Source organism: Tachypleus tridentatus, chromosome 13 (assembly GCF_004210375.1).
Source record: "Tachypleus tridentatus isolate NWPU-2018 chromosome 13, ASM421037v1, whole genome shotgun sequence".
NCBI lineage: Eukaryota > Metazoa > Arthropoda > Merostomata > Xiphosura > Limulidae > Tachypleus > Tachypleus tridentatus.
Window position 1 is genome coordinate 217,341,377 of NC_134837.1, and position 27,689 is coordinate 217,369,065.

The 27,689-nt window shown below is 34.2% G+C and overlaps 1 protein-coding gene across 3 annotated transcripts in view; it reads left to right on the forward strand.

The window, feature by feature from the left end:
* Positions 1-27,120, forward strand: part of LOC143238228 (uncharacterized) — a 43,843-nt gene extending 16,723 nt beyond the window's left edge. Inside the window, exons 2-7 of one of the 3 annotated variants that reach the window (XM_076478283.1) lie at positions 7,803-8,054; positions 10,741-10,853; positions 12,097-12,452; positions 15,911-16,906; positions 20,135-20,231; positions 21,685-27,120. In XM_076478283.1, coding sequence (XP_076334398.1) covers positions 7,803-8,054; positions 10,741-10,853; positions 12,097-12,452; positions 15,911-16,906; positions 20,135-20,231; positions 21,685-21,703 — 1,833 coding nt within the window. In that variant the 3' untranslated portion in view covers positions 21,704-27,120. The remainder of the gene's footprint in view (positions 1-7,802; positions 8,055-10,740; positions 10,854-12,096; positions 12,453-15,910; positions 16,907-20,134; positions 20,232-21,684) is intronic. The other 2 variants (XM_076478281.1, XM_076478282.1) reach the window with 2 other exon arrangements.
* Positions 27,121-27,689: the final 569 nt, after the last annotated feature.

Consider the following 27,689-nt stretch of genomic DNA (forward strand, 5'->3'; position numbering starts at 1 on the left):
GTTCGAATCCCAGTCGCACCAAACATGCTCGCCCTTTCAGCCGTGGGGGCGTTATAATGTGACGGTCAATCCCACTATTAGCTGGTAAAAGAGTAGCCCAAGAGTTGGCGATAGGAGGTGATGAGTAGTTGCCTTCCCTCTAGTCTTACACTGCTAAATTAGGGACGGCTAGCGCAGATAGCCCTCGTGTAGCTTTGCGTGAAATTCAAAAACAAACACTTAAACTAAGTGTTCCATATTTTCGAACGTGTTTAAGCAAAGCATGGGTGAGATGGCCTCCTATTTGTTATACAGCAACTCTATAACACTTAGCATTTGTGTCACATTTAACATTCCTGATAAATAGCAAGAACTGGATTTTCTGGTGTTAATAAACGTAAATTTAGGAAACGAGGTTAGAATTTGAAACATTTCTTAATTAATTACATAACAATTGCTTTTCGATCTATGACTTTGTCGGTTACACAGAGTCCCTCCTCACGATATGTGAATCATACAGAATTTTTAGATAAAAGAAATCCCGCTAATTATCGCTGGGGAACTCTACATACGCTCCTCTCGACTGAATTATTTCACCCAGTTTGTTTATCTAGTAGACTCAACCGGCAGTGTGTAACATGACACAAGGGGTTATTTTGAATTTCACATATAGTTACCCGAGGCCTACCTGCATTAGTCGTCCCTAATTTTGAAGTGATAGACTGGAGGGAAGGTAGATAGTCGGCATCACCCACTGCCAACTCTTGGGCTACTCTTTCACCAACCATTATAACGTCCCTCCCCTCACGAATAAACGGACGAGCATGTTTGGTGACGGGATTCGAACTCGTGACCCATAGATTGAGCCTCCTAATCACCAGGCCATGGACTCCGTGCAGTAATTTTCTTTATTTTTACTTACGTCATCTTTAAAATAACTTTCATAAAAATGTCTCATCTTATCCAAGAAGATGAGAGAGACGATAAGCACACATTTAGAGCTTTACCCCGTTGCCATGGAAACTAAAAAACATGATGGTGTACTGAGCAAAATGATTTGAAAACGATAAACTGAAAAGCGGATGACTTATTTTGGAAGAACAAAACATTGAATCCATCTCTACTTAGCATCCTTGTTCACGTTAACCAGATATTATATCACGTGATACTTGGAATGTATCAAGAAGACAATATACAGATTAAATAATTCAATATTAACAATTCTCATACAAGTTATTTTCATCCTAATAAAAGTACACATTAGTTTCTTATACAAAACGTAAGTTTTTAGACAATTAGATAGAAAATCCTATTTTAAGTTATGAAATTTAAGTTACGTGATTAAGGCACTTTAAATCATGACTTTATGTGACATACTCATGACTTTTTTTTATTCTAAGAAGCTCAACCGAGATCATTTGTGATTTCCTGAATTATTATTAGTTTCTATACGTGTTTTAAAGCGATTTTTAGTAGTGATTTGTGCTCATTAATATTCACTGTTGTATTATCACAATGAACGTTATACATTTGCTGCAAGTTATGTATGCATGTATATATATAAGTTTGTTATATGCTGAAAACAAGCAGAAGCAAAAGTAAAATAAACGCTCCATTAATTAAAAATATCAGAGGGTACGAGCAATAATGTTTATTATTTTTGTTTCGACTTGTTTTTAGGTTATAACAAATTAGTATAATTAGTCAAAGGTTATGATTTGCTGTTTTTAATGCAGTCCTTCTTTTTGATTTTGTTTACTTAACTTTATCAGGATTAATGTTGTTTGTTTTCTACTAAACCTGTATAGGTTATATATTTGACGTATGGAATAAGTACATAGTTGTGTTGGCAAGGTTTAGTAAAGATATTTTCATATTATATTGGTAGTGAAAGTAAAATGCAAACCCACGCCAGGCTTGAACCCATGATAAAAACTTCACAGCTGTTACATGAAGATAAGGTTATCTAATCTGTCCGAAATAGTATCTTACAACCTCAGACAATTGTGTTTTTCGAGTCAGAGTTTGATGATTGATATGGATACTTACCGTGTACCTTAATAGCATATTTTATGTGAGCGAGATGTATGTATTCTTTTATCAAAGTCACAAGTATTTCTAGAATTTGCATTACGTTACATTGCTTATTTGTATCTTGCAAATATCATCATAAAATAAAGTGAAACGGTCACTCACCTGCTCTTATAATTGCCGCAGAATATTGAAGCATATCTTAAGGAAGGAGTCTAATCACCTCGGGGCTTAAAACACTAAAAATTGGACTTTAATCCTTATGGTGGGCATAACACGTCTAGCTCATTGTGCAGCTTTGCCTTAACAACGAAAAAGTTACCATTAACAACACAATGCTAAATTGTATTTTATTTCCCCACAGTAAAACAACTTAATAATTCTGCTTATTACTTCCTAATTTTTCAATTGTCAGGTAAAATGTGTACAGGTTTTAGAAATCGTGAAGCACATATACGTCCAATATATACAAAGAGTGGCGGTCTCTGGCGGAAATAGCAAACCCCCTATCCAAACCATACTGACCATATTTTGACTGAACAAACACTTGCTGATCTAAAGTACCTTTGTGAGCGTGTTCGTGAGAAATTAACTTGAATCATATATCTTTAGCTACTTCATGGATCTGTGTGTTGGATATACAAGATTGTTTAGCGTAAGAATTAGTATTTATTTCATTTAGCGATTTACTATTTAATGATTATTTAGTTTTCTTAGCAAGAGCGTTAAAAGTTAATTATTCTAAAAGCGATAGTTATGACATTTCATTACTATCTCTGTACCAGTTGTGTATTGTGTAAGCAGTTTAATTTTTATACTAGGCTTTTGTGATATTGTTGACGTCACATTACTCTAATATTCTGTATTTTTCTCGTTGTCTTAAGTGAATATTGTTACATAGTAGCGTCTCGTATTTTGTAGAAAGTTCGAGGCCTCACTTTGGCATAATATAGGCGATAAAGTGAGTGCAAAGCAAGTGAAGTTCAGTCAGAAAAAAATTTTGTTAGTGAAAGAAAACGTGAAGTTAGCAGGCGTGTGAGTGATTAACCTAAAAAGGTGAATTTTTTAGTGTGTTTAATAACTTTATTGCAACAACAGAGTTATGAGAAATAAATTGTTTTCTCAGTTTGATTCTAAAGTAAACCTGTGTGGACTTTTGATGAAAAAAGAGACAGTTATTTAAAGCTCTGGTAACTCAGTTGTGGTAAACAACAAAAAATGTTAAGTGAAAGTAAAATTAGACTGCGTAATGGTTAGTTTAGCTGCGAATTTAACAGAGATAAAAAAAATAATTTGTCTTGTCAAATGTATTCTCAAGTAATTGAACCTGTATACGTGGACTTTGACAAAAGGGACACAATTATTTACTTTTGGACACAACTGTGACAACCCACGAGAGAATGTCAGTGATAAAAGAGTAGATAAAAATAATCCGTCTTGTAAGTTGGTTTCTAAAGCAATTGTGGAATTTTGACAAAAGGGACACAATTATTTACTTTTGTACACAACTGTGACGACCCACGAGAGAACGTCAGTGATAAAAGAGTAGATAAAAATAATCCGTCTTGTAAGTTGGTTTCTAAACCAATTGTGGAATTTTGATAAAAGGGACACAATTATTTACTTTTGTACACAACTGTGACGACCCACGAGAGAATGTCAGTGATAAAAGAGTAGATAAAAATAATCCGTCTTGTAAGTTGGTTTCTAAAGCAATTGTGGAATGTTGACAAAAGGGACACAATTATTTACTTTTGGACACAACTGTGACGACCCACGAGAGAACGTCAGTGATAAAAGAGTAGATAAAAATAATCCGTCTTGTAAGTTGGTTTCTAAACCAATTGTGGAATTTTGATAAAAGGGACACAATTATTTACTTTTGTACACAACTGTGACGACCCACGAGAGAATGTCAGTGATAAAAGAGTAGATAAAAATAATCCGTCTTGTAAGTTGGTTTCTAAAGCAATTGTGGAATGTTGACAAAAGGGACACAATTATTTACTTTTGGACACAACTGTGACGACCCACGAGAGAACGTCAGTGATAAAAGAGTAGATAAAAATAATCTTGTAAGTTGGTTTCTAAAGCAATTGTGGAATTTTGACAAGAAAAATAATTATTTAGAGTTTTAGATGCAACTATGACATTCTATAGTGTAAAGATTTTTTGTAAATATGTTGGACTTCTCTTAAATACATTGTTTTAAAACAAGTGGAATGTGTGCTGTACGTTTATTGTTCAAAACTATCGTCAACAAGTCACAGACTGTAAAAGAATCCGACCCTTACATACAGTTAGAAACCTGACTTTGTGTCAAGGGTATTTCAACTAGAATTCGCCAGATCTTTGTCATGGCTGTGACACACTGATGAACTAAACTGTTTAAGTAATGAATATGATAGTTCTTTAAATCACACGAACGATACACAAAATAAAGATTATCTTCTGAATGATCAGAATAATTATTTTATAAGTAACCAAGATGATTATTGTCTAAAGTGACCACTTGATTATTTATAAATGGAGAATATGATTGTGCTGGAAATGACCAGATTATTTTTCTGTATATTTATTATTTTTTGAATTTCGCGCAAAACTACACGATGGTTATCTGTGCTAGTCATCCCTAATTTTGCAGTGTAAGACTAGAGGGAAGACAGCTAGTCATCACCACCCACCGCCAACTCTTGGGCTACTCTTTCACCACCGAATAATAGGATTTACCGTCACGTTGTAACGTCCCGACAGCTGAAAGGGCGAACATGTTTGGTGTGGTTGGAATTTGAACCCGCGACCCTCAAATTACGAGTTGAATGCCTTAACCGTCTGGCCATGCCAAGCCTGTTCTGTAAATAACCAGTGATTTTCTGTAAGAGACTAAGATAACTGTTCTGTAACTGACCAAGATAATTTTGCAAGGGACCAAGATGATTATTTTGTAAGTGAATAAGATAAATGTACTGTAAGTGACCAGCATGATTGTTCTGTAAGTGACTAAGATCATTCTTCTGTAAGTGACCAAGATAATTGTTCTGAAAGTGACCAAAATGATTGTTCTGTAAGTAACCAAAATGATTTTTTGTCAGTGACTAAGATGAATGTTCCTCAAGTAACCAAGATGATTGTTTTGTAAGTGACCAAGGTAACTGTTCTGAAAGTGATCAAGATGATTGTTCTGTAAGTGACTAAGATGATTGTTCTGTAAGTGACCAGGATGATTGTTTTGTAAGTGACCTAGACTATTGTTAGGTAAGTGACAAAGATGATACCCTCTTACCTGATGAGCATATACGATTCCACATTATCAGAATAATTATTCTTTAAATGATCGGATAACAGATGTTTAACTAATAAGACTTGTTGTCCACTACACGATTAATTTATTAGTGTTGGAATGATTGGATAATACTCTGTAAGAGGCCAGTCAACAATTTTTTAAATGGTTTAAGTGATCATTTATTGATTGACCAGAGTAATGGTCATGTATAGAGTCAGAAAGATGACCCGTTTAGTAAACAGAATGATCTATCATTAACTGATAACATCCATAGATTTTAAAGTGCTTAGTTGATTCTATTTCAAGATATTAGAATGACGGTTTTCTAAGTGATCAGATGGTGATCCTTTAAGAACTAAGTATAGTAACATATTTTCATTCCTCCAGAAATATTCGTTTAAATCCAAACCATATAGCTGTGTGGCACCTAAACTAGCCTATGTGTGTATTTAAACTGTATAGGTGTGTGACATGTAAACCAGCCAGTTTGTGTATTTCTAAGGTTCGATGATACATAGGTACAAGATCAAACATCTTGTGTGCATGGATGCATTTATTGAATATTATGTAGTATTTGTTACTATACTGACAAAGAAATGTTACAAACATTTTTATTAAATTCAAATTATATTAGTATATCTAACAGTAGTCAGTACATGTTGAACATTTGTCATTAACGGTCTCCATATCTGATACTACAGTACGCATTGGATTTTACCACTTATAAATAAGTTCTATACTAGATCCGTACGCTTGTAAGTTCTACTCCGCAACGTAAGAGTATTATATAATCTACAAAACTCTCGAATATGTTTCAAAACATAGAAACAACCTTGGACATCGCCGGGGGGAGGGCGAGATAACTTTTGAAGTCATTACACATTTAGGTCTAAATAAGCCGTCAGTCCGTAGCGGTCCAGATTTAAGAAACACATTAGTAGACGACAAAGTTTGTGAATGTCAAAGTATGCTGCGTTGAGTAGTTTTTGTAGTGCTACATTTCATTTCTCCATAGCTGTTAAAATATGAGAGTTTTATATATGTTTATATAGTTTTCTCTGAATTACACTGGCCAATAGACTTTCGTAAACAACGCTCGATTTTTAGAGCAGTGTTTCCGGAAGTAATTCGTCCCCAAAAAATGTATTTCTGACCAAACAACATTTTGTGTAAAAGACTTGTTTAAGTCTCCATACTAAATTTATTCAAACTGAGAAAATATTTCCTAATACTCTTTGATCATTTCTTCTTTGTTTGTTTGAAGTTATACAATGGGGTAGATTATTTCTTTATTATTTAATTAACTTATTATTTTCCTTTTCAGATATTAGTTTCTATCCTACTTCTATTGCCACCAAGGCTCATTCAGTGTTTTATTCTCCCACCATCTGCGCCGGGTTTTAGTCCAGGGTTTATCGCAACCGGACTGCGAAACCAAGAGTTCGTAGTTTGCATCTGGACCTGCAGGAACGCGCTGCTATTTGGGTCTGTAATTGCAAAATAAGCATGACAGTCAAATATCACTATTTCAGACAAAAGTACCTCAAAGGCGCTGTTGACAAGCCGCCTTCTCTGTAGCCTACCAAAGTTGTCAGTACCTGCACGTAGTGCTTGCGTGGCTTAACGGGAATGTTATAAAAGAAACAAGAAAACAGCCTCTTTCTAGCTTCACGTGACTTCAGCGCACGTACACACGTAGGAAAGTTTATGAAGCCTCTCGACATAGCAACATTTTAAAATTTAAATATGTCTTTCTGATATAATGTCTGACGAAATATATCTCGATACTCGACTCTTGTTCAATTTCGTTGTACGATCTAAACACCACGACACCATTCTATCTTCCAATGTCGTGGTTATCTAACACGTTTCACACTCCTGGCAGACCTTTCGTAAGTGAGCTCAGTTATAGGTAGGACTAAAAGAAACAAGTTACCTAAATAAATGTTGTTTTCAAAATGAATAAAAAATATCTTCATTAAACTCATACAGATTTTTTATGTAAAATAAGCAGGAATTAACAGTTGATAGAAAACTTTGTTATTACGTTTAAAATGATGAAAACAGAAACATTGAAACAGAAAGCAACGTCACATCACGTGATCAGATGTTCACTACGTACTTCTGTCCCTGATAAGTTTCTTTCTCGTGCATATGACGTAAATAACTGACGATAATCCATGTTTTGTTCGATTCAAAACGAAATTTGTTTTAATACCTTGAATGGTTTATTTTAATCGATTTCAAATCGATTAAATGTTCTGACTCTTCCTTTTAAAAAGAGATATACAAGTGTAATAAAACACTACGAAATCTCTGTTTTTAAGCTTGTACTTAATGTAAAAATATATGTATAACAAATCTTAACATTTATTCATTATTAGATTGTAAGATTTGTAAGGTATTAAGTTCAACAACAGAATTTGTTTGAGATCCCTTTAAAATTTAGTAACGTGACAAAAATTCTTACTTAGAAACTAAACAATTAATTCATTTTTTGCCCCTTCAGTTCCTGGTGCCCAGTCAGACTTCGCCGGGGTCTTGCTGCGATTCTGTTCAGTCAGGTGCGGCTGATCCTCACAATGCAGTCTCTGCCGCTGTATATTCCCTTCCTCCGGCATGCGACTCTAGGATTCTCCCTTCCTATCCACGTCTGGCTAGCAGCATAACGATGAACGGTCTCTTTGGAACGGCATACCCGGACCCCACGAGTTGTGTTACGGCTCTGGGACCCAACGCTCCGGCCTTCTACACGCCTCTGGTATGAGAGAAAAATTAAAAAGTTTAATTTTGATATTTTTACAGCATATTGGAAAACTGTTACCAGTTCATCTAACGTTATAGATATAGTAGTCGTATTAAAGGAATACGGTAAAATACTCCTTTTCAACTGGGATACACAAAGCTTTTCTATATTCTAGAATCGCAAAGCGGTGGGATATTCTGTAAAATGTTTAGTTTATCTCCTTAACTTATAATAATAACATGACCTAGCAACTACTTAAAGCTATAATTAGTACAAAAAAGTGAGGTTTTCCAGTTAAGTTAAAACTGCCGTCAAATGAGTTGTGTCCACTACATGTCTGTCAGTGTAACTCACAACGTATGGGTCTTTAAATCCCCAGTACGTTTGTCACTGAAATTCAATGTTTGACCTTTAACATTTCTAGTACAAGTTTGTCCCTATAATTCACGACGTATGGGTCTTTAATGTTTCTAGTACATATTTGTCAGCGTAACACAAAGCATAGGTCATTAACGTTCCTCAATACAGGTCTGTCAGAGTTACTCACGATATATGTACTGAGTTTTTAACGTTTTTACCACAAGTCTGTCATAGTTGCACCTGAACCGTATGTCAAGAACTGCGCGCATAAAAATATGTAGTTTGCTTAAGAAGTTCTAGCTGCAGTTTATATCTGTATCAAAGTAACATATGTTAATAACTTCTTCATTTACTTTAAAACTTTGATTCTGTCAGATCGGTATTGAATAACTCGTGTTCTTATGTGTGAAATAGTTTGTAGAAACTGTGAGTAATCAAACCCTATTTCAATAAAAAAATAATAGGAATAAGATACAGCTAATCCACTGATACAGCTAATCCACTAAAGGATGGTTATTTGTTGAATTTTCTTGTAGGTTTACTCGAGAGCTATCTGCGCTATTCGTTCCTAATATTGAAATCATAGACTAGAGGGAAGGCATCTATAGTCAACACTTCCTTCTTCCTATTCTTAGACTGCACTTTTACCATCAAAAATGGGATTGATCGCCATATAACAGTGCCCCTTCAGTTTGCTAGTTGAATATTCTAACCATTGAACCATACCAGGCTCTGAGAAGACAAGAAACTGTGACTCTCTCCTGATGAGTAAATTTCGGAGAAAAAGGGTTAAACAATGGGAAAGGAGTCGCGATTCGTCAGAATCAATATCCAGTGTTCCTTGTAGAAATCAAATTATATAGTTAATTATTTATTAAAAGGGCTCTTCAGTTTATTAGTGCTGTCAATAAGCATTTGAAGGACGTTTGATAAACTCCATTTAGTCTAGCACGAGAAACTAATTTACTCCGAACGCTGTAAAAGGTTCATCTTGTTATTACGATATTGTTATAAGAGCGTTATCTAATCTAACACTGCCAATATTACAGTTTTCATCAATACTGTTAACGTTTAATAGGCAGCCACCTACAGAAGCCTACTAATATTAACTGGTGCGGTTTATCAGTAATACACAAAAATGCGGTTTGAGAATAACGTCAACCAGGACCATAACAATTAGCAGACTGATCAGTGGCGTCGCTAGGTACTTATAAGATCCGAGGATCTTACCCTTAGACTCGGGTATTTTCGTTGTTTCAGTATTTCAGTTTTTTTATTTTGATTTTTAAGGCACCAAATATGGATTAGAAACACTGTCAAACAGAACCATGTGCCAGCGACGCCTCTGGTACAAATATAGATTTAAATATTCTCGCTATCCACGTGATGCTACTACAACTATAATAATGTTTTTGATATTAAGTACAAAGGTACACAAAGGGCTTTCTGTGCTCTACCCACCACAAGTAGCGAAACCCATTTTCGAGCAGTACGAGTCAGTAGACATACCACTGTGCCACTAGGGGTCCAAGTATAATAAAATCTATCAATCTTATATACCCAGAACTTTTTTTACCTGACAGCTAACTTTTACCACCACTAGACGTCGCTTGCCAAAAGTTGTATAAGATTAAAAAAAGAAAGACGATGAACAGGTTGTTGTTGTTTTGGAATTAAGCACAAAGCTACACAACGGGCTATGTGTGCTCTGTCCACCACGGGTATCGAAACCCAGATTTTAGCGTTGTAAGTCCGCAGACATGCAGCTGAGCCACTGGGGGCAGGGTGAACAGGTACGCCTTGAACTATATTTTTCACACGTTCAGAATTTCTTTTGTACTTTAGAAAAAAAACACATTCAGGAACAAATTAATAATTAAAGGCCTGAATATCTAGCACAAAGTACTAATCCTAATTTCTGCAAAAAATATTCTTAAATTCAGCAGTCGTGACCACTTGTTTTAATTGTGAGCTCGACCTGAGACCTCTTGCACGACATCCATTTCACAAATAAAACCTGACTTCCGCTCTCATATTAGGAACATAGGATAAAAATTAAACAGATATCAGGTTTTAGTGTGTGGTTCTCCAGACATGACTTTTTTTTTTCTATTCCATGAGTCCCCATTGCCTTATTTGAGCATATTTTTTGTTTTATTACTCAAGAAAATTAAAGTTATTTAAATATTTAGGATATTTTTATTAAGAACTTTATGCTTCACGTGTTATATGTGTTTAAATAGTTAATACAGATAGTTTTGAACAAACAAATATAAATATATTTGATGATTTGTAATGAAAAGTACAGCTCAGAATGTTTAGTACTCTACTTTTGGTCTAGGCAACAGCGGAAGATCTTAAAGATAGATGTCCACCTTGGGGTGCCCTTACTCAAGGTCCACCTTGTTATACTTACGATGCTACCTTTGCTGCATATAATCCGTATAATGACAGGTAAGATTTTAATCTTTATTATTCAAGTCTATATTTACAAAAACACACATTTACTAGGGTTCTAGACAAACACTTTATACTCATCAATTTAGTATGTCTTGAAACGTTTCCATCTTCTCCTGATTTTATCGGTTTCGATTCCTGGCAGTCTTAATTGGCAGATGGATGGCGTAAAAAACTCGATAACGATTACGAGATTTCCCACTTTAAGTTTTTACGGCCTGTAATCACTTGGTTATCCATTTTAGTCATCAATAATACAGTCCATGACGTCGCGGTCAAAGATAGTTTTAGGGAAGAGAAGTTACTTTACATACGGGAAGCCGCTAACTGCTGATGTGTACCGACTTGTGGGAAGATGTAACATCACGGCCACCGAACATTCGTATAATCCGTTCGCACTAAAAAACTGACAGTAATTTTTTATCCATCACACAGAATGTTGCAAACTGCGTTTTGAAATCTTAAAAAAAAGACAAATCTGTTGTAGGGTTTTTCAATTATATTATCAGTTATATTACCGTCGGTTTACTAAACACAAATTTTCTAATATTTCGCTACTTCCTTTTTTTCTTTTTCCTTCTTGCAAATTTCAATCATAATTTAATGTTCTATAAAGTAAGTTACTATATAAAAGACAATAATTTTACTTTAATAAATGGATTTAGATTTTGATTATTTACTGTAACAAGTATGACACTTGACTCGCTTTCGTCACTACACCAAGTATATAGTACTTGACTGACTTTCTATAACATAAGAAGAGAGTATGGTACTTGGCCTACTTTCTTTACTATGGCAAGTAAATATGATACCTGACTCACTTATTTTACTACACAAGTATGGTGTCTGATTCTCTTTATTTTCCATAACAGGTACATATAGAGCCAGTCTCCCTTTCTTTTCTTTTTTGTAACATCTACGTGTGTAACCTGACTTACATTAATTTTCTCTAGCAAGAGTAAATGGAGTCTGGTTTTCGTTCTCTTGTTTTTCTCTAAAAGTAGATATGAATCCTGAATTCCACTGTTTTCAACCAATAGCAAGTTCGTATTGAGGCTGACTAACGTTTCTTTCTACAAAGTGTGGATACTGAATCTGACTTCCAATATTTTTTGTCTGTGATAGGTAGATAGTTTACCTGCCCCTCTCCTATTCTTTCGTGGTACAAGTAAATATTAAATCATTCGTTTCTATAACAGATAAATATGAAACCTGACCTCGGTCATTTTTCTTTGGTAAGTAGGTACGGGTCACCAATGGATAATGTAGCCAGAAGAAAAAATGCTACAAGAGAGACAACCAACACACTAAAAGCATGGCTCTACGAACACAGAAAGAATCCATATCCAACCAAAGGAGAAAAGATTATGCTGGCTATTATCACAAAGATGACATTGACACAAGTTTCTACGTGGTTTGCTAATGCCCGTAGACGACTGAAAAAAGAAAATAAAATGACTTGGGAACCTAAAAATAAACAGAATGATGCAGAAGAAATTGAAGAAGTGAATAATGATTCTGTTTCAGCAGATGAAATTGTTTGTAAAGACGTCAAAACTAAAGAAAACAGAAACAAATCAGAGAATAAAAGCAACGGTAACGTGTTTCTCATTCTATTATGTTCAGATCATTTTTTAAATATAAGCGTGCATTATAGTGTTATATCTTTAAACGTAAGCGTGTATTAAAGTGTTATTTCTTTAAATATAAGCGTGTATTATAGTGTTATTTCTTTAAACGTAAGCGTGTATTATAGTGTTATTTCTTTAAACGTAAACGTGTATTATAGTGTTATTTCTTTAAATATAAGCGTGTATTATAGTGTTATATCTTTAAACGTAAGCGTGTATTATAGTGTTATTTCTTTAAAAGTAAGTGTGTATTACAGTGTTATTTCTTTAAAAGTAAGTGTATATTATAGTGTTATTTCTTTAAAAGTAAGTGTGTATTACAGTGTTATTTCTTTGAAAGTAAGCGTGTATTATAGTATATAGTGTTATATCTTCTTTGAACTTAAGCGTGTATTATAGTGTATAGTGTTATATCTTCTTTGAACTTAAGCGTGTATTATAGTGCTATTTCTTTAAGACTTATGCATGCAAGCATAATTTTTTTATGTTTCTTGTATCTGTTAGTAGTAGACCCTGAATACCCGTATGAATATTAATTAGTATTGTTTCTTTATGCGTCAAAGAGATACTAGTACGATCCACACTTTACTCAGAACTACCAATATTATTTACAGTGACGTTTACTACAACAAACCTTAGTCTGAATCTTATATTTGGAATAAATGTACTACTAATATTTTAACTGTAAAAGTCCTTTGTAGTTGATTATTTCAAATATCTTGAGGAAAAAGGGGTACTGAAACCCAAACCTTATATCGTTTGAATAAGAAACAAAAACCTACCTGTTGTTTCATTTTTATTATTTCATTCAGACGTCTCAAAATGTTCGTGGTCATACGTACAAGAAAATAGCATTTAAAGTCATTTGTGATTCACCAAGTAATGGATATTATTTATTAAAACTATTAACACTGATCAAAGTAACGTTTAGAATACGTACACTCATATGAGAAACGTTTGGACTATATACAATGACTTAAATAATGTTTGGAATGTGTAATCTGATCTAAGTAATGTTTGGAATACATACACTGATATGAGAAACGTTTGAACTATGCACGGGGTCCGGCATGGCCAAGCGTGTTAAGGCGTTCGACTCATAATCTGAGGGTCGCGGGTTCGAATCCCGGTTGCACCAAACATGCTCGTCCTTTCATCCGTGGGGGCGTCAAATAGTAACGGTCAATCCCACTATTCGTTGGGGAAAAGTAGCCCAAGAGTTGGCGGTGGGTGGTGATGACTAGCTGCTTTCCCTCTAGTCTTACACTTCTAAATTAGGGACGGCTAGCGCAGATAGCCCTCAAGTAGCTTTGCGCGAAATTCAACAAACAAACAAATAAACTATGCACGTGTACGATGTTTAGTATTAGATTCAATATTATCAAACATGAGAGAAGTGTCGCTTGGATTTTAACAACTGTAATAATGGATAAAAAACTGTCATATTCTGAAATTATTAACAAATATACTTGCGATGGTAACAGCTTAATGCTTTACATGTATTCCACTGAACTGCATGACGTTTCACAAAAACTAAGTTCATCACTTGATATTCTGGGTTTTCTAAAGTAGTAAAAAAACCATTAGTTACCTTTTGATTTTGTCACTATTGAAATTTTCATATTTGAGCCTGGACTAGTGGTTAGGGTGCCGAGCTACAACTAAAAATTTCCGACGATCGAGCCCGCAATATATATCTGAACACGTTCTGCGTTTTCAAATGTAGACATATTATACAAGTAACAGTAATTCCCATATTCAATTAGTAGTAGTATTGTATGGGTAGAGTGCTGCTGACCAGTTGACCTCCATCTGGTTAGCACTTCTAATAAGAATAACTGCGCCTAAGTTTACCGGAACCTAATCCAATATTTATCTCAGGTGTAGCATGAGGTGCCTTTCATGTTGACATCGATAAATACCAGCGTTTCTAGATTGTTTAAAAGTGTTGTATAGTAAGTTAGAATCACTGAGGCTTATTTAATTTCGAACCGATAGACTAGGAGAAAAGGCAATTAGTCAACAGCATACACACCAACTATTGAGTGCTTTTGTAACACCAGGAAGTAATTTAGTTTTGTTCTTCTTTCGATTAACTTCTATAAAAACTTGCAAGTCCAACTTTCACAGTAGAATGGTGTGAGAGGTGTAACTTCAACATAATTTTTAAACAAACTCAAACTCGTTAACGAAGGATACCAACAGTTAACATTACACTAAGCAATGGAATAAACTGTTTAATTCAGTGTAACATATAACTGTTTTTATGTGTGCTCCGTTTACCAGGGAAGTACAACTTTACCGCATAGCCTAACCTTTTATATTACGTATAATTATGTGGCAATAATAGAACCTGTAATGTAGCTAGGCAGGCAGACTAACATGTAACTCTACATGAAATATACGACTACTACATTTCCTGAAAAACAAAAACCTAAACCTGAGACATACTCAACAGAAAACCATTATCAGACCATTAAACATACAATATTGTTGCATTCTGTCTCATTCAGTGCGATTTTTATATTGAAAATTGCGTATCTATAAAAAATAAACCAAACGTTTAGATGTGACAAACTAGAAATTATCGCGATTGTAAGTGTTTCATAAGTTCCCATGGTGTAATCGTTATTTTCTATTTTCCTTCTTCAACTTGAGAAAATAACAAACTTGAATGAGACAAGCGTGAAGAAGGTAGATCAGTCACTTGAGATAAGTTATATCTAGTTATAATAATATAGTCGTGTTTTTTGAAGTTGGTATTTTTTGTGAGACACCAGGGATGGTTCACTCTGAACAATAGATTAACAGGAAGAGGAGTCATAACTATATATCAGTGTAATCACATGCACACTAATTTTACACAGTTATAGAAGAGTAAAGTTAAAGCAAGTCTACTAAGTTGTTTGAACAATTAAAAATGTTTTCAGTGCCCTTTGCTCCAACCACTTAACATTTACCTATAAAGTTGTCAGTGATTTCACAAAAAAATCAAGATATTTCCTCTAACTCTTCATATAAACAATATTTCCTTCAACCTCGTGTGAAGTAAGAACTAAAGAGATTTACAGTCACGTGTGAAACAATTTCTTCTTCCACCACCTTATTAGTACACCTTCAGTGACTAGTAGTACATCTGCTGATATTATGTGCGGTCATCTTACAAGCGCTAAGTGAAGCTTAATTAACACTGTCTAAATTCGCAGTCCTTTAAGAGTCATGATGTAGGTTTAAATAACTACGACAAACTCGTTTCACTTAAACTGAATTCACTCTGAACTTTAACAACTAATTTATTTAAGCATATTCTAATACTATATGTCGTATTAAATGTAAGATGATAGCTGATGAGTATTGAGATATAATTATAATGCATGTATACAGGCTATTTTGATTATATCAGTGGTTTTCTACCTAATATAGTTGATCGAGTGTCTACACCACCACTTTCATTGAACAAAGATCCTGAAGACAGACCAACAAAGGATAAGACCGAAGAAGAAAATTACAACTCTACTTTCCGAGAAATTTTGGATCACTCTTCGCCCCAGAATCTGTCCTTAGAGAACAAGCAGTTTGCGCTGCCATCAGCCAGTAGAACGTATCACCAGCACATACCTTCCCCTGGGTCAACGGCCTGTCAAAATATGGCTAGTCCTGGTTCTCCAAACTCACGGCCAAAGATCTGGTCGCTAGCTCATACTGCCACCTCAGATAGTCCCCCTGCTCTAAAACGTCCTCCCCAGTACATGCCAGACAATCCTCAGACCCTGAAATATCCTCACCGCGCAATGTTAGAGAGTCCCCTGACTATGAAATGTTCTTCTCAATTAAATTCGGACAGTTCTACCTCCTTGAAAAGTTCAAATCAAACAATGCCTACTGGAGTATCTTTGATAGAAAAATCTACATCTTTGGAATCATGTAACCCTTTAACCTCAAATATGAAAGAACGCTGCTACAAATTTGATATGGCAGAAGGATTCGTTACTAACAATGGATTAGTTTCCAATTACGCTGACCACTGGCATCCTAGTCCTGATTCAAAGACATCAAGCCCCACCAAGGCCGATTCAACTCTAAATTTTGAAGGTACTCGTGTGTTACGTGCACCAGGAGATGTGGTTCTCCCATGTACCTCGACAAGACAACCGAGCTTCTCTCTATCCTCAACTTTCAGAGAAAACGGAGTGATTAGAAGCAAGTTTCCTGAGAATACCGTATCCTTAACTTCTAACGATTCCTATGAATACAGACTACCACGAGAAAACACGCTTAACACGAAAGACTCAAAGCTGTACTTAAGTCATTTTAAAGAAGTAATGTGCCCAGCAATGGCTGATGTTAGACACCAAGATATGGAATCTCAAATATTTGAAGGAGAAAACTTCGAAAAATCTTCCAATGATAACATTGAAGGTAAGTTATCATTACTCCAGATGAAGAAACGAAATTTGGGTTCAGTGCAGTGAGAAAAAATATGATCAATAGTTTGTCAAGATAACTTTTTAAATTGGATTTTTTAGCTTAATCTTTGGTCATATTTCTTCTTTTTTCTTGTTCCTTGTTTTTAAACCTTTGTTATAAACTTATTTTTAAAAAAATAATCGAAGTTTTAAAAAAATAGTGGTATTATTAGCTTCAAAAGCGTACAAATTAAAAATTAGTGGCTTAAATTAAGACGAATAACAACTAGCACTTTCTGGTTTGTTTGTTTGTTTGTAATTTTGCGCTATCCTAACCATCCCTAATTTAGCAGCTTAAGATTGTAGGGAAGGCAGCTAGTCATCACTGCCAACCGCCAACTCTTTGGCTACTCTTTTACCAACGAATAGTAGGATTGACCGTCACATTATAACGCCCCCACAGGTGAAGGGACGAGCTTGTTTGGTGTGACCGGGATTCGAACCAGTGACTCTCATATTACGAGTTGAGTGCTCTAACCACCTGGACATGTCTGGCCGGTTATTAAGGAACAGATATGTATTTCAGCTAGTACAGATAGCAGTCTCTGTGTTTTACTTTGTTGGTGTTTTTATTCTGTTTCCAGTGCAAAATATTTTGTTAAACAATTACTGTTAAATAATAATTTATAAGCGATAAGATATATTTATGTATTTCAGTAGTTTGGGATTAGACGTAATATAGACGCACTGCTAAGAATCGATATTTTCAGCACATCACAAGCAAACCTTAATTTTTGATTTTAATCTAACTTCAAGCGATTAAGTTTTTATTTTGATTCACATATTAAGTGCAGGTCTTAACTAAACAAAATGCGTTGGAAAAAGGCAAAAACTAATAGTTGCAACATTGATTTTGTTATTTGGTATTTTTAAACCAGTCAGCAGCCCTCGATGCATAATTTTCGACCTTTCTTAACTGAAAAGTTAGATTGAAGTTTATCGTTATACTATCTCCACAGACGACAGTTCTTTGCTCGTTCAGTGAGATATTTTTTACTGTCTAATCCGCAGTCAAGCAGGTTACACACTACCAAACAACACTTTAAATCAGTCATGCGTCAGAACATTACTAAAAATAAATTGCTCCATCTTATAATAATTTCAACATAATACTTTAGATTTGACTTTATGACTTAAAAAAAAGACCTAGGACCTATTGGGAACAATTTTGTCTTTCTGACTTTAGAAAGACCAAGAAATGTTCAGATTAGTAAAGCGTCGCTTTGTTTTCGTAGATGTTTCTTAAAAGCTTTTATGTTAAAAGCAAACAACGTTCTGTGCCATTTGAACTGTCTTGTTCAGTTCATCATGTGTTACCAATCATAGAGATTATGTATTTGTTTTGTATCCATAGTAAAGCTGTTGAGGCAATCTGCCGCCACCCCTAACACTGAACTACTACCATCCATCATTCACGCTATTAAATTGACATTTACTCTTATAATCCACTGACAGCCTCAAATGCAAGAATTATTTTGTGGTTATATATAGATTCGAACCTGGCTCATACCTCCTTAACCCCAAGTTCCACATAAAATAGTATCAAACAGTGAATCCAATAGATAAATCGGCGAATAAATTTTTCGTTTTTTCTCAGACGTAATAAAGAACCAGTTCGGACATTTTATAGTAAACGTTGCCATGATATAATAATTTACTACAATTATAAACATAAAAACAAATAATTTTGTGAATATTTGCATAATATACTAAAACAAAAATATTCATATCTATTGATAACAAAGTTTCTGATAACTAACAATTGGTAAAAGAGTGAAAGGGTAACCGAGTTAGGTGAAGGAAAATTAAAACCACGACTCTCAGATTGCGAGTCGAGCACCTTAACCACCATGTCGTGCAAAGGCACTTCATGTTTGGCCTTTAATACTTTAACCAAAATTATTTGTTTATATTTAAAATAAAGCTTTGTAGGAATTGATTAAGTTCTTCGTTTCCCAGTGGTTCAGTGATGAGGTTTATAACGCTAAAAATCAGGTTTTAATACTGGTGATGAACACTGCACAGATAGCTCATTGTGCAGCTTTGTGCTTAAGTACACACAAACTGTTGTGTTGTTGAATGTGTCCCAATATTAACTTTGAAGGTGCTTTAACTTTACAAAACAGTTCCTTCCACCATTACAAGCTTATTATGAATTTTTTTTTAAATTTTCACATAATGTGTAAAAAACAATAACAAACTTTTCAAACATTACTTTGTAGTGAGTGAAACCAACATTAAATATTTTTTTCATCCTCTTCTTCAGTTTAGTAGAGGCTTTAAGTAAAGCACCATGGGAAAGAACAGCTTGAAAGCTGGAACCATTAAAGCAAAACCGTTATTTTGAGCGTTAAACACGTTTTCATTTATTGGGTGATTTTAAAGAAAAGCGATTATCTATAGAGATTTTATCTTGAAAACTACTTGGTCTAGGACAACAAAAGTTTCATCTTAGTTAGATTGAGGATCCTATGGTCATCTGAAAAGATTAGTTGTAGTAAAGAGTGTCTAAATATATATTATTAGAATATATTATTAAAATATATTATTTCGCTTTTGCTTTAGCAAAAATTAGCGTTGCTCGCATTTCTCTTTTTTCCTTCATAAATACTAAAATAGCAATTTACATAAAAATTGAGATAAAGAACCTTAAACACTGTCTTAAACAGGCTGTAGTCCTCCAGTAGCTATGTTTTAGAATGAATTTTTTATTCTGATGGAAAATTACGGAAAACACATTCAGTATATCCTATGATAGTTTGGTTTGTTGCTATTCATGTGTACTACATCTAAAGGCCCGGCATGACCAGGTGGTTAAGGCATTCGACTCGTGATGTGAGGGTCGCGGGTTCGAATCCCCGTCGTACCAAACATCCTCGCCCATTCAGCCGTGAGGGCGTTATAATGTGACGGTCAATCCCACTATTCGTTGGTAAAAGAGTAGCCAAAGAGTTGGCGATGGTTGGTGATCACTAGCTGATGAAGGCCCTCTAGTCTCACACTGCTAAATTTGGGACGGCCAGCGCAGATAGCCCTTGTGTAGGTTTGCGCGAAATTCAAAAACAAACAAACTACATCTAAACGTTCTTTATAACAGTTAGAGCTATAAATTTGTCCTTAATGAATTACCGTCTTATTGGAACACATTATAAACTTAATAAGACGTTGTTCTACATTCTAGAAACAATAGTTGAATCTGTGGGCCACCATACCTCGTTTGGATCCTTTAAGAGCTTCAATACAGGAAATCCTACAGCTTTTAGGCCCGTGGGGAGAAGGTAAGAGAGAAACTGGTTGATACTTTGAATGACAAGTACCATATTTCTATAGCTTTTCTATGATGCTATTAACCCTCTCTTCAGAGTCTATATAAGATGTAAGTAAACATAGTCCTCTGTAGGCTGTTTGAATGAGACAAGTACCATATTAATTTTTTACAGAAATTATTTATGTCGCTATAACTACAATACTTCAGATTCTTAGTCTCGTAACTTTCATGTCAGTAATTATATTTTTCGCAGTTTTAAGTAAATACCAGGACAGGGGCCACACCCTGAATTTGTGATTTTGCAAAGCAGGCTCTGAGTTTTTTTTTTCTGTTTTTTTTTAATTTGCTGGACAACTAAATTAATTGTACTATACAGCTCAACTGCTAATGCTATTATTGCATCGTGCATATTGCATCTGTTATCGTAACGACGATATAGCCCAAGTTCAATGTTGTTTCATCCATCTTAATTAGGCCTGGCATGGCCTAGCGAGTTAAGGCGTGCGCTTCGTAATCTGAGGGTCGCGGGTTCGCGCCCGAGTCGCGCCAAACATGCTCGCCCTCCCAGCCGTGGGGGCGTTATAATGTGACGGTCAATCCCACTTTTCGTTGGTAAAAGAGTAGCCCAAGAGTTGGCGGTGGGTGGTGATGACTAGCTGCCTTCCCTCTAGTCTTACACTGCTAAATTAGGGACGGCTAGCACAGATAGCCCTCGAGTAGCTTTGTGCGAAATTCCAAAACAATCCAAACAATTCATCTTAATTAATTATATTTGGTCACTACTTGCCTTCCCTCAAAGTCTATCACTTCAAAACTAAAAACGACTACTACAGATATCTCTCATATAGCTTTGTACACAATTTAACAGATAATTTCTTTATTTGCTTGGAATTAAGCACAGAGCCATACAAAGAGCCATCAATTTATGCTCTGCCCACCACGGGTATCGAAAGTCGGTTTCTTGTGGTGTAAGTCAGAAGAGATACCGCTGTGCCACTGGGGAGCACCAACAACAAGATATGTGATCCCTTTATTTTTCAAGGTGAAAAGAAAACAACATAACGCTTATCATTAAACCGTTGGGCGGGGATACTGTGAATCCAAAGCTGTGTAATTATAGTGGTTCCCCCTTTTGCTATCAGTACAAATGTTAAATAATCTCAAACTTTTATGGATGATTTAGTTAATTTATACATGTAATTACACCATATCATATACCGTTAAGTTAAAGTTTAAACAGTGCAGTGATCCACAAGAATTAGTAAACAGCTAACCTTTTATTTGAAAATCCGACGTTTGTTTGATATTGTAAACGTATATTTTCGTATCATTAAGTATCTAAAAATAAACACTGAAATGAATATAGAAGAAAAAAAATTTGGATACTATATACCTGTTGTTATTTGCAAGCTCACTTTCATATGCTGAAAGAAACCATAGATATACAAACCTCTTTTTTTCAGTGATATTCTCACTATCTAAAACCGTGGAAATGTGGATGTCCAATACAGCTGTTGTGATACCTGCAAAACAAATGTTTGTGAACCAGTCATTAAGCAGCCACTTTCCTTGTTGGCAACGAAAGACGTTATTCTCATCATCGGTGTAATATTAAGCAGCCACTTTCTTTGTTGGCAACCAAAAGACGTTATTTTCTCATCATCTGTCCAACATTAAGCAGCCACTTTCCTTGCTGCCAACCAAAGATGTTATTTTCATCATCAAAGAAGACACACAAGAACTAGAAAGTGGATTCTAATTTTTATGAAAGATTACACTGTTTTGGCGTCTCTACGAAATAATTTTTGCAATGGACAACTACAGCATTCATAAAGTAAACAAAACATTTCAAATGATAGAAGAATTCCTGAGATCCTTAAAATCCCCTATAAAAGTTGGAATGTTTATTGGAGTTTTCTGCTGTTAGATGGAGGATAATTCATTCATTGCCGGCCAGAGGTCGCCTCAATACTTCCTTTATAAATATATATATTCGTATGTGTGTCCGTCTTTTAATTTAGTATTTGTTATGTATTAACTAAAGAATGGTTTCAGTTCTAAAATAATATTTGGGGTTTTATAAACAGATTTACTTGAGAACGTTACTCAATAATATAACTGTAATATAAATTATGAAAACAGTAGAACACATAAGTTAAATAAAACGGTTGAATAATTTGTTTGAAATGCTAAGTTTAAGGTAAGTATTTACTTCATAATATAAACCTCTCAGTGGCACAATGGTAAGTCTGAGGCCTTATAACTCTTTAAGCCGAGTTGAGTTTCGATACCAGTTGTAGGAACAGTAAAGATATCCCACTGTGCAGCTTTGTGCTTAACTACAAACAAAGAACTTGTCTCTAAACCGAAAAGTAGGTTGTTGTTGTTATTTTTAATTATAATGTTTTATACTAGTTTTAAACTCTAGTTTATATCTTTATGTTCTTTTTACTAAACTAGTCACTCGTATCCGCTCCAGGCGTAAAGAGATAGTTTAAATGGTAAAACTATGGTTGTTCTTTTACTGATACGTGAGATTTTTTGGACCTTATGCTCGCACTCTGTCTTAACGACCTTTCTCTCGGAGAAAATTATTATTAGTATTATTTAGCATAAGTCATTTACATAACGACAGGTGTTCTATTAAATGGAACAAAAGTACTAAGCTGTTGTTTCATTTAGAACATAGCTTCGATGCTAACTGTTACTATGTAATAAGCAATAACTGAGTTGGTGTCAAATGATCACGAAATATTTTCGTTAATACAAAGCAAGTAATATCACCGTAAAGAACTTTTTGTCCCACTCTGTATTTGAACTACTAGACAAGATTTTATGTAATAATCGGCTTCATAAAAAGCATAAATGAAAACTGAAGAACATACACATGATGAAATGTTTGAATATATTTGAGAAAGTTTGTCAAATAACGAACGATATCTAGTCTTTTTTTTTTAAATTAATGTGTTTTAGGTTAACGTAATTTATATTTGTTATCGCTGTTGTCGTGTCTCCTGTTATATAATTTTACCAAACTTTTGTTCACTTTTGGGCAACATGAATCCATATTTATGTTGCTTTTGAGCATTGTACACTTTTATTTGAACAATGCTAAGAAAGTAAAGGTTTTACTAAAGACAAGACTTAATTGGAATATTAAATACTTACTGTAGAATATCAACCATTGTCACTGTTACCTATACAACCATCTAAGGTTCATTATCAGTTATATACTTTTTCATAACTAGATGCTAATTACTAAATGGTTTTATTTACGTTTTGGCTGCTAATATGCTGCCACAGTTTGCTGTGTACAAAATAAATATATTATATAATGGCCTCTTCTAAATTCTAAAACAACAAGTAATCCCACACTTAAGGCATATGTGGTCTCAGTCACTGTCAAGTCTACACCAAGTTTCTACACCTAAAAAATCAAAACCTACATAATACGAGTTGTATTCTCTCCAACTCATAAAAGGTAACATTTTAAAATATTTATTGGAAACAAAATACAATGGAAAAGTCAAGGAATCATATCTTTTATATTTTATTGACTAAAATTATTTGTACCAAAGAGATAGATTTACATGATGTAACGTGGAGGAACAATGGACCTATGGGCATAAATATATAATTTTAAACAACAGTACACTGCTTGAATGGCTTAAGCGACTGGTTAACCATCACAACAAGAACCCTTTTTTCATGATACTGTTAACGTTACTTACATCCAAATTTTACTTTTAATTCAAACTATGATAACTCACAAAAATTATGAAAACAGTAGCGCACATAAGTTAAAGAAAACGGTTAAATAATTTGTTTGAAATGCTAAGTTTATTGTAGGTATTTACCTCATAATATAAACCTCTCTTTCAATTCAACCCACATATGATAACCCACATGCATTATCTTTCACTTATTATGATTTAAATCCAACTGCCATTTATTTGCCAAACTTACTAAGTGATCTAAATCTTTTTGTAAATCAGCAGTGTTCATTTTTTAGTTAAAAAAAACTGAAGCCTTAGTATCATCAGGAAATATAAGTAACATATTAATCATTCCTTCATCTCCAAAAAGAGCAAATATCCTAAGGCTGATCCTCATATGCAACATTAATCCAGTTTGACTTAACTTCATTTATAAGCCCTGCTTTCTTCCATCCAGCCACTGTTCTATCCACTTACCTAACTTATCTCCCACACCTAGAAAGATAATTTTTACAAGCCTTTTATGTAGTACCCTGTTAAAGGCTATATGAAAATCCACATACACCAAATATACATCTTACTCTCATCTAATAAGCAGCAACTTTTCCAAAGAATGCCAAAAGATTTGAAAGGCAAGATTTAGTGGAACCACGTTGACTATCTAATAAAATTCTAAACTGTATTAGATGACTTTGCAAAGTGTCTTTTATCTGACTTTCTAAACCTTTCCCACAACTGATGTAAGACTAATAGCCCCATAATTACTGGAAGATTTTCTATTACCTTTTATTAGGAGTAGCATTAGTTAATTTCCAGTCTTCTGGTATCTTATTATTCAAGGACTTACAAAAATAGCAGCTCACATATCCAGTCTTTAATCTCCTTCAAGACCTCTGTAGATATAGCAACAGGACCTTTATTCTTTTTCAAACTTTCCAAATATTTCTTAACCAACTCAGAACTTTCGCAGCCATCTTGTTTCATCAAGACGATCAATACTGCCTAATTCTTCATTGGTAAAAACTGAAAAAGAAACATAATTTAATAACCAGCTATCTCATAATAATAAGATAGAAGCCTTCCCTTATCATCCCTCAAGGGTCCTATCTCCATCTTAACAATTTGTTTACCATAAATGTACATAAGTAAATCCTAACTGTTAATTTTTACAATTTCAGCCGCTCTTTTTTCATACATCTTTTTTGATGTCCTAATTTCATGTTTGATCAACTTTCTTGATGACCTGTAATTCACTATATCATACCTGTAATTCACTATATCATACCTGTAATTCACTATATCATACCTGTAATTCAATATATCATACCTGTAATTCACTATCATACCTGTAATTCACTATATCATACCTGTAATTCAATATATCATACCTGTAATTCACTATATCATACCTGTAATTCACTATCATACCTGTAATTCACTATATCATACCTGTAATTCACTATATCATACCTGTAATTCAATATATCATACCTGTAATTCACTATATCATACCTGTAATTCAATATATCATACCTGTAATTCACTATATCATACCTGTAATTCAGTATATCATACCTGTAATTCACTATATCATACCTGTAATTCACTATATCATACCTGTAATTCAATATATCATACCTGTAATTCACTATATCATACCTGTAATTCACTATATCATACCTGTAATTCACTATATCATACCTGTAATTCACTATATCATACCTGTAATTCACTATATCATACCTGTAATTCAATATATCATACCTGTAATTCACTATATCATACCTGTAATTCACTATCATACCAGTCAATTTAAATTTCTTATCTTTTTTATGCTTTTCTTCAATTTTAATTCTTCATAGTCTCTGTGAGCCAACCAGTTTTGTTTGGTTTTACTTGCTGTTAACCTCTTCTTTCTGTAAGGAATATATTTCTTTTGAATACTGAAATATCTTCCACATATGATCAGTGTCGTCATGTAACTCAGCCACCCAGTTTACAACAAATAATTCTTATTGTATCCTTTCAAAATTTGCTTTTTTGGAAACTTGTAATTAGAATATCACTGTTTTGATGCATTTCCACGCTCTCAGCAACTTCTACATTAGAACTTAAAAATAAATCTAAAAGAGAATTTCGAGAGGTTCTTGTCCAATTGGCGAAGAAAGCCATCTTGGAAAGTTTCCAAAACACTTTTCACTCACATGATCAGACTCTGTCTAGCATTTCTCAATCTATATGTCTGAAATTAAAATCACCCATAATTAATGATTTATAAAAAACTGAAAGTTTAATCTTTCTGCAGACAAATACTTCGTGTTTTTTTTTTTTTCACAAAATATAGCACTCGAATCACACAGTACCAAGTACTTTATCTTTTACGAAATATAGATTGGAATCACAGAACAGCTGAAATTATATTGAAGAAAATTACCACTGAGAGGACTATGTATTAGTTAAGAACATACCCGTTAAAGATATAAAACGACGAAGTCAATTTTTCTTAAATTACTTCATAATAAATTAGTCAGGGAACTGTGAATACACTTATTACGTTGTTAAGCTGTACACTAGGCCATTATCACTAATTCTTTTAACATTTCTTTACAAGTTAGAAACACTTGTTTTGATAGATTTCTTCTTAAAACACATGATTAAAATAGGATGTTATGTATAAATATGTAAATTCCGGCTTACTGAGAAAAAAACTTTTAACCTTTAAACAGCGGGAATGATGATGGCCGCCATTTAAGAGTTAAACATTAAGTCAATTAACTTAGTACGAATCGATACTTAAATATAATTGAAGCCAAATAAGGCGGCAAAGATTTTATAATGTCTTTTAGGAGTTTTAAAGCGCCAAAATGATGTCGTTATATCGTTACATAATTTCAATTCCGGTAACAAGACAGAGAAGAAACAGAAGAACAAACCACGTTTTAACTTTTTTTCACTTCTTTGTTGTTGTTTTTTTCACCATTTATCGGGGGCACAAGTCTTAAGCGTTCTGGGTGTGATTTTGGTTATTGTGTGTATGGTTTTTATTTGTTTGAAGTATTGATTTATTTCTAGTTTTTAATTCTGCATTATTACAGTCTTGTGTTCTACTTTCTTTTTTATTACAACTGCCATATGTGAGCGTTTATCTACTTGGTTTGAATAAAATTTCTTTAGTCTACTGAATTCGCCAAGAGATGTGTCAGTTTTAATTTGTCTCTAACTTGCTGTAGTAATCAGTTCTAAAAGAGCGAAGTCTGTGTTTCGTATTTTCAGTGATGCTCACCAGGAGTCTGTGAAACGTAAATGATATAAATTTGAAGAATTGCACACATTTATACTAACATTTTAGCACAAAGACTTTATCTCCTAAGATGTCAGCAGTATGAAACCATGACATCATCAAATACATTAAATACAACCAGAAACCAATGGATATATCCAGTGAACCCTAAATGCATCGTTTAAATACTACCAAGGATTTTAGACACCACAATGGAATTTCTAGTCTGAAAATTGTGAATCTACCGTCGGATTTCTTCTCACAGACTTCACACTTCACACTTTTTCTTGAAATCGTAAAACTTATTCTATAGCAGCTCGAACGTCCCCCGCTGGAACAGCTGTAAATCTACGGATTTATAACGCTAAAATCAAGGGCTCGATTTCCCTCGGTAGATACAACAGATAGCTCAATGTGGCTTTTCTGTGAGAAAAATACACACAAAACAACTCGAAAACTTAAATATCCTGTT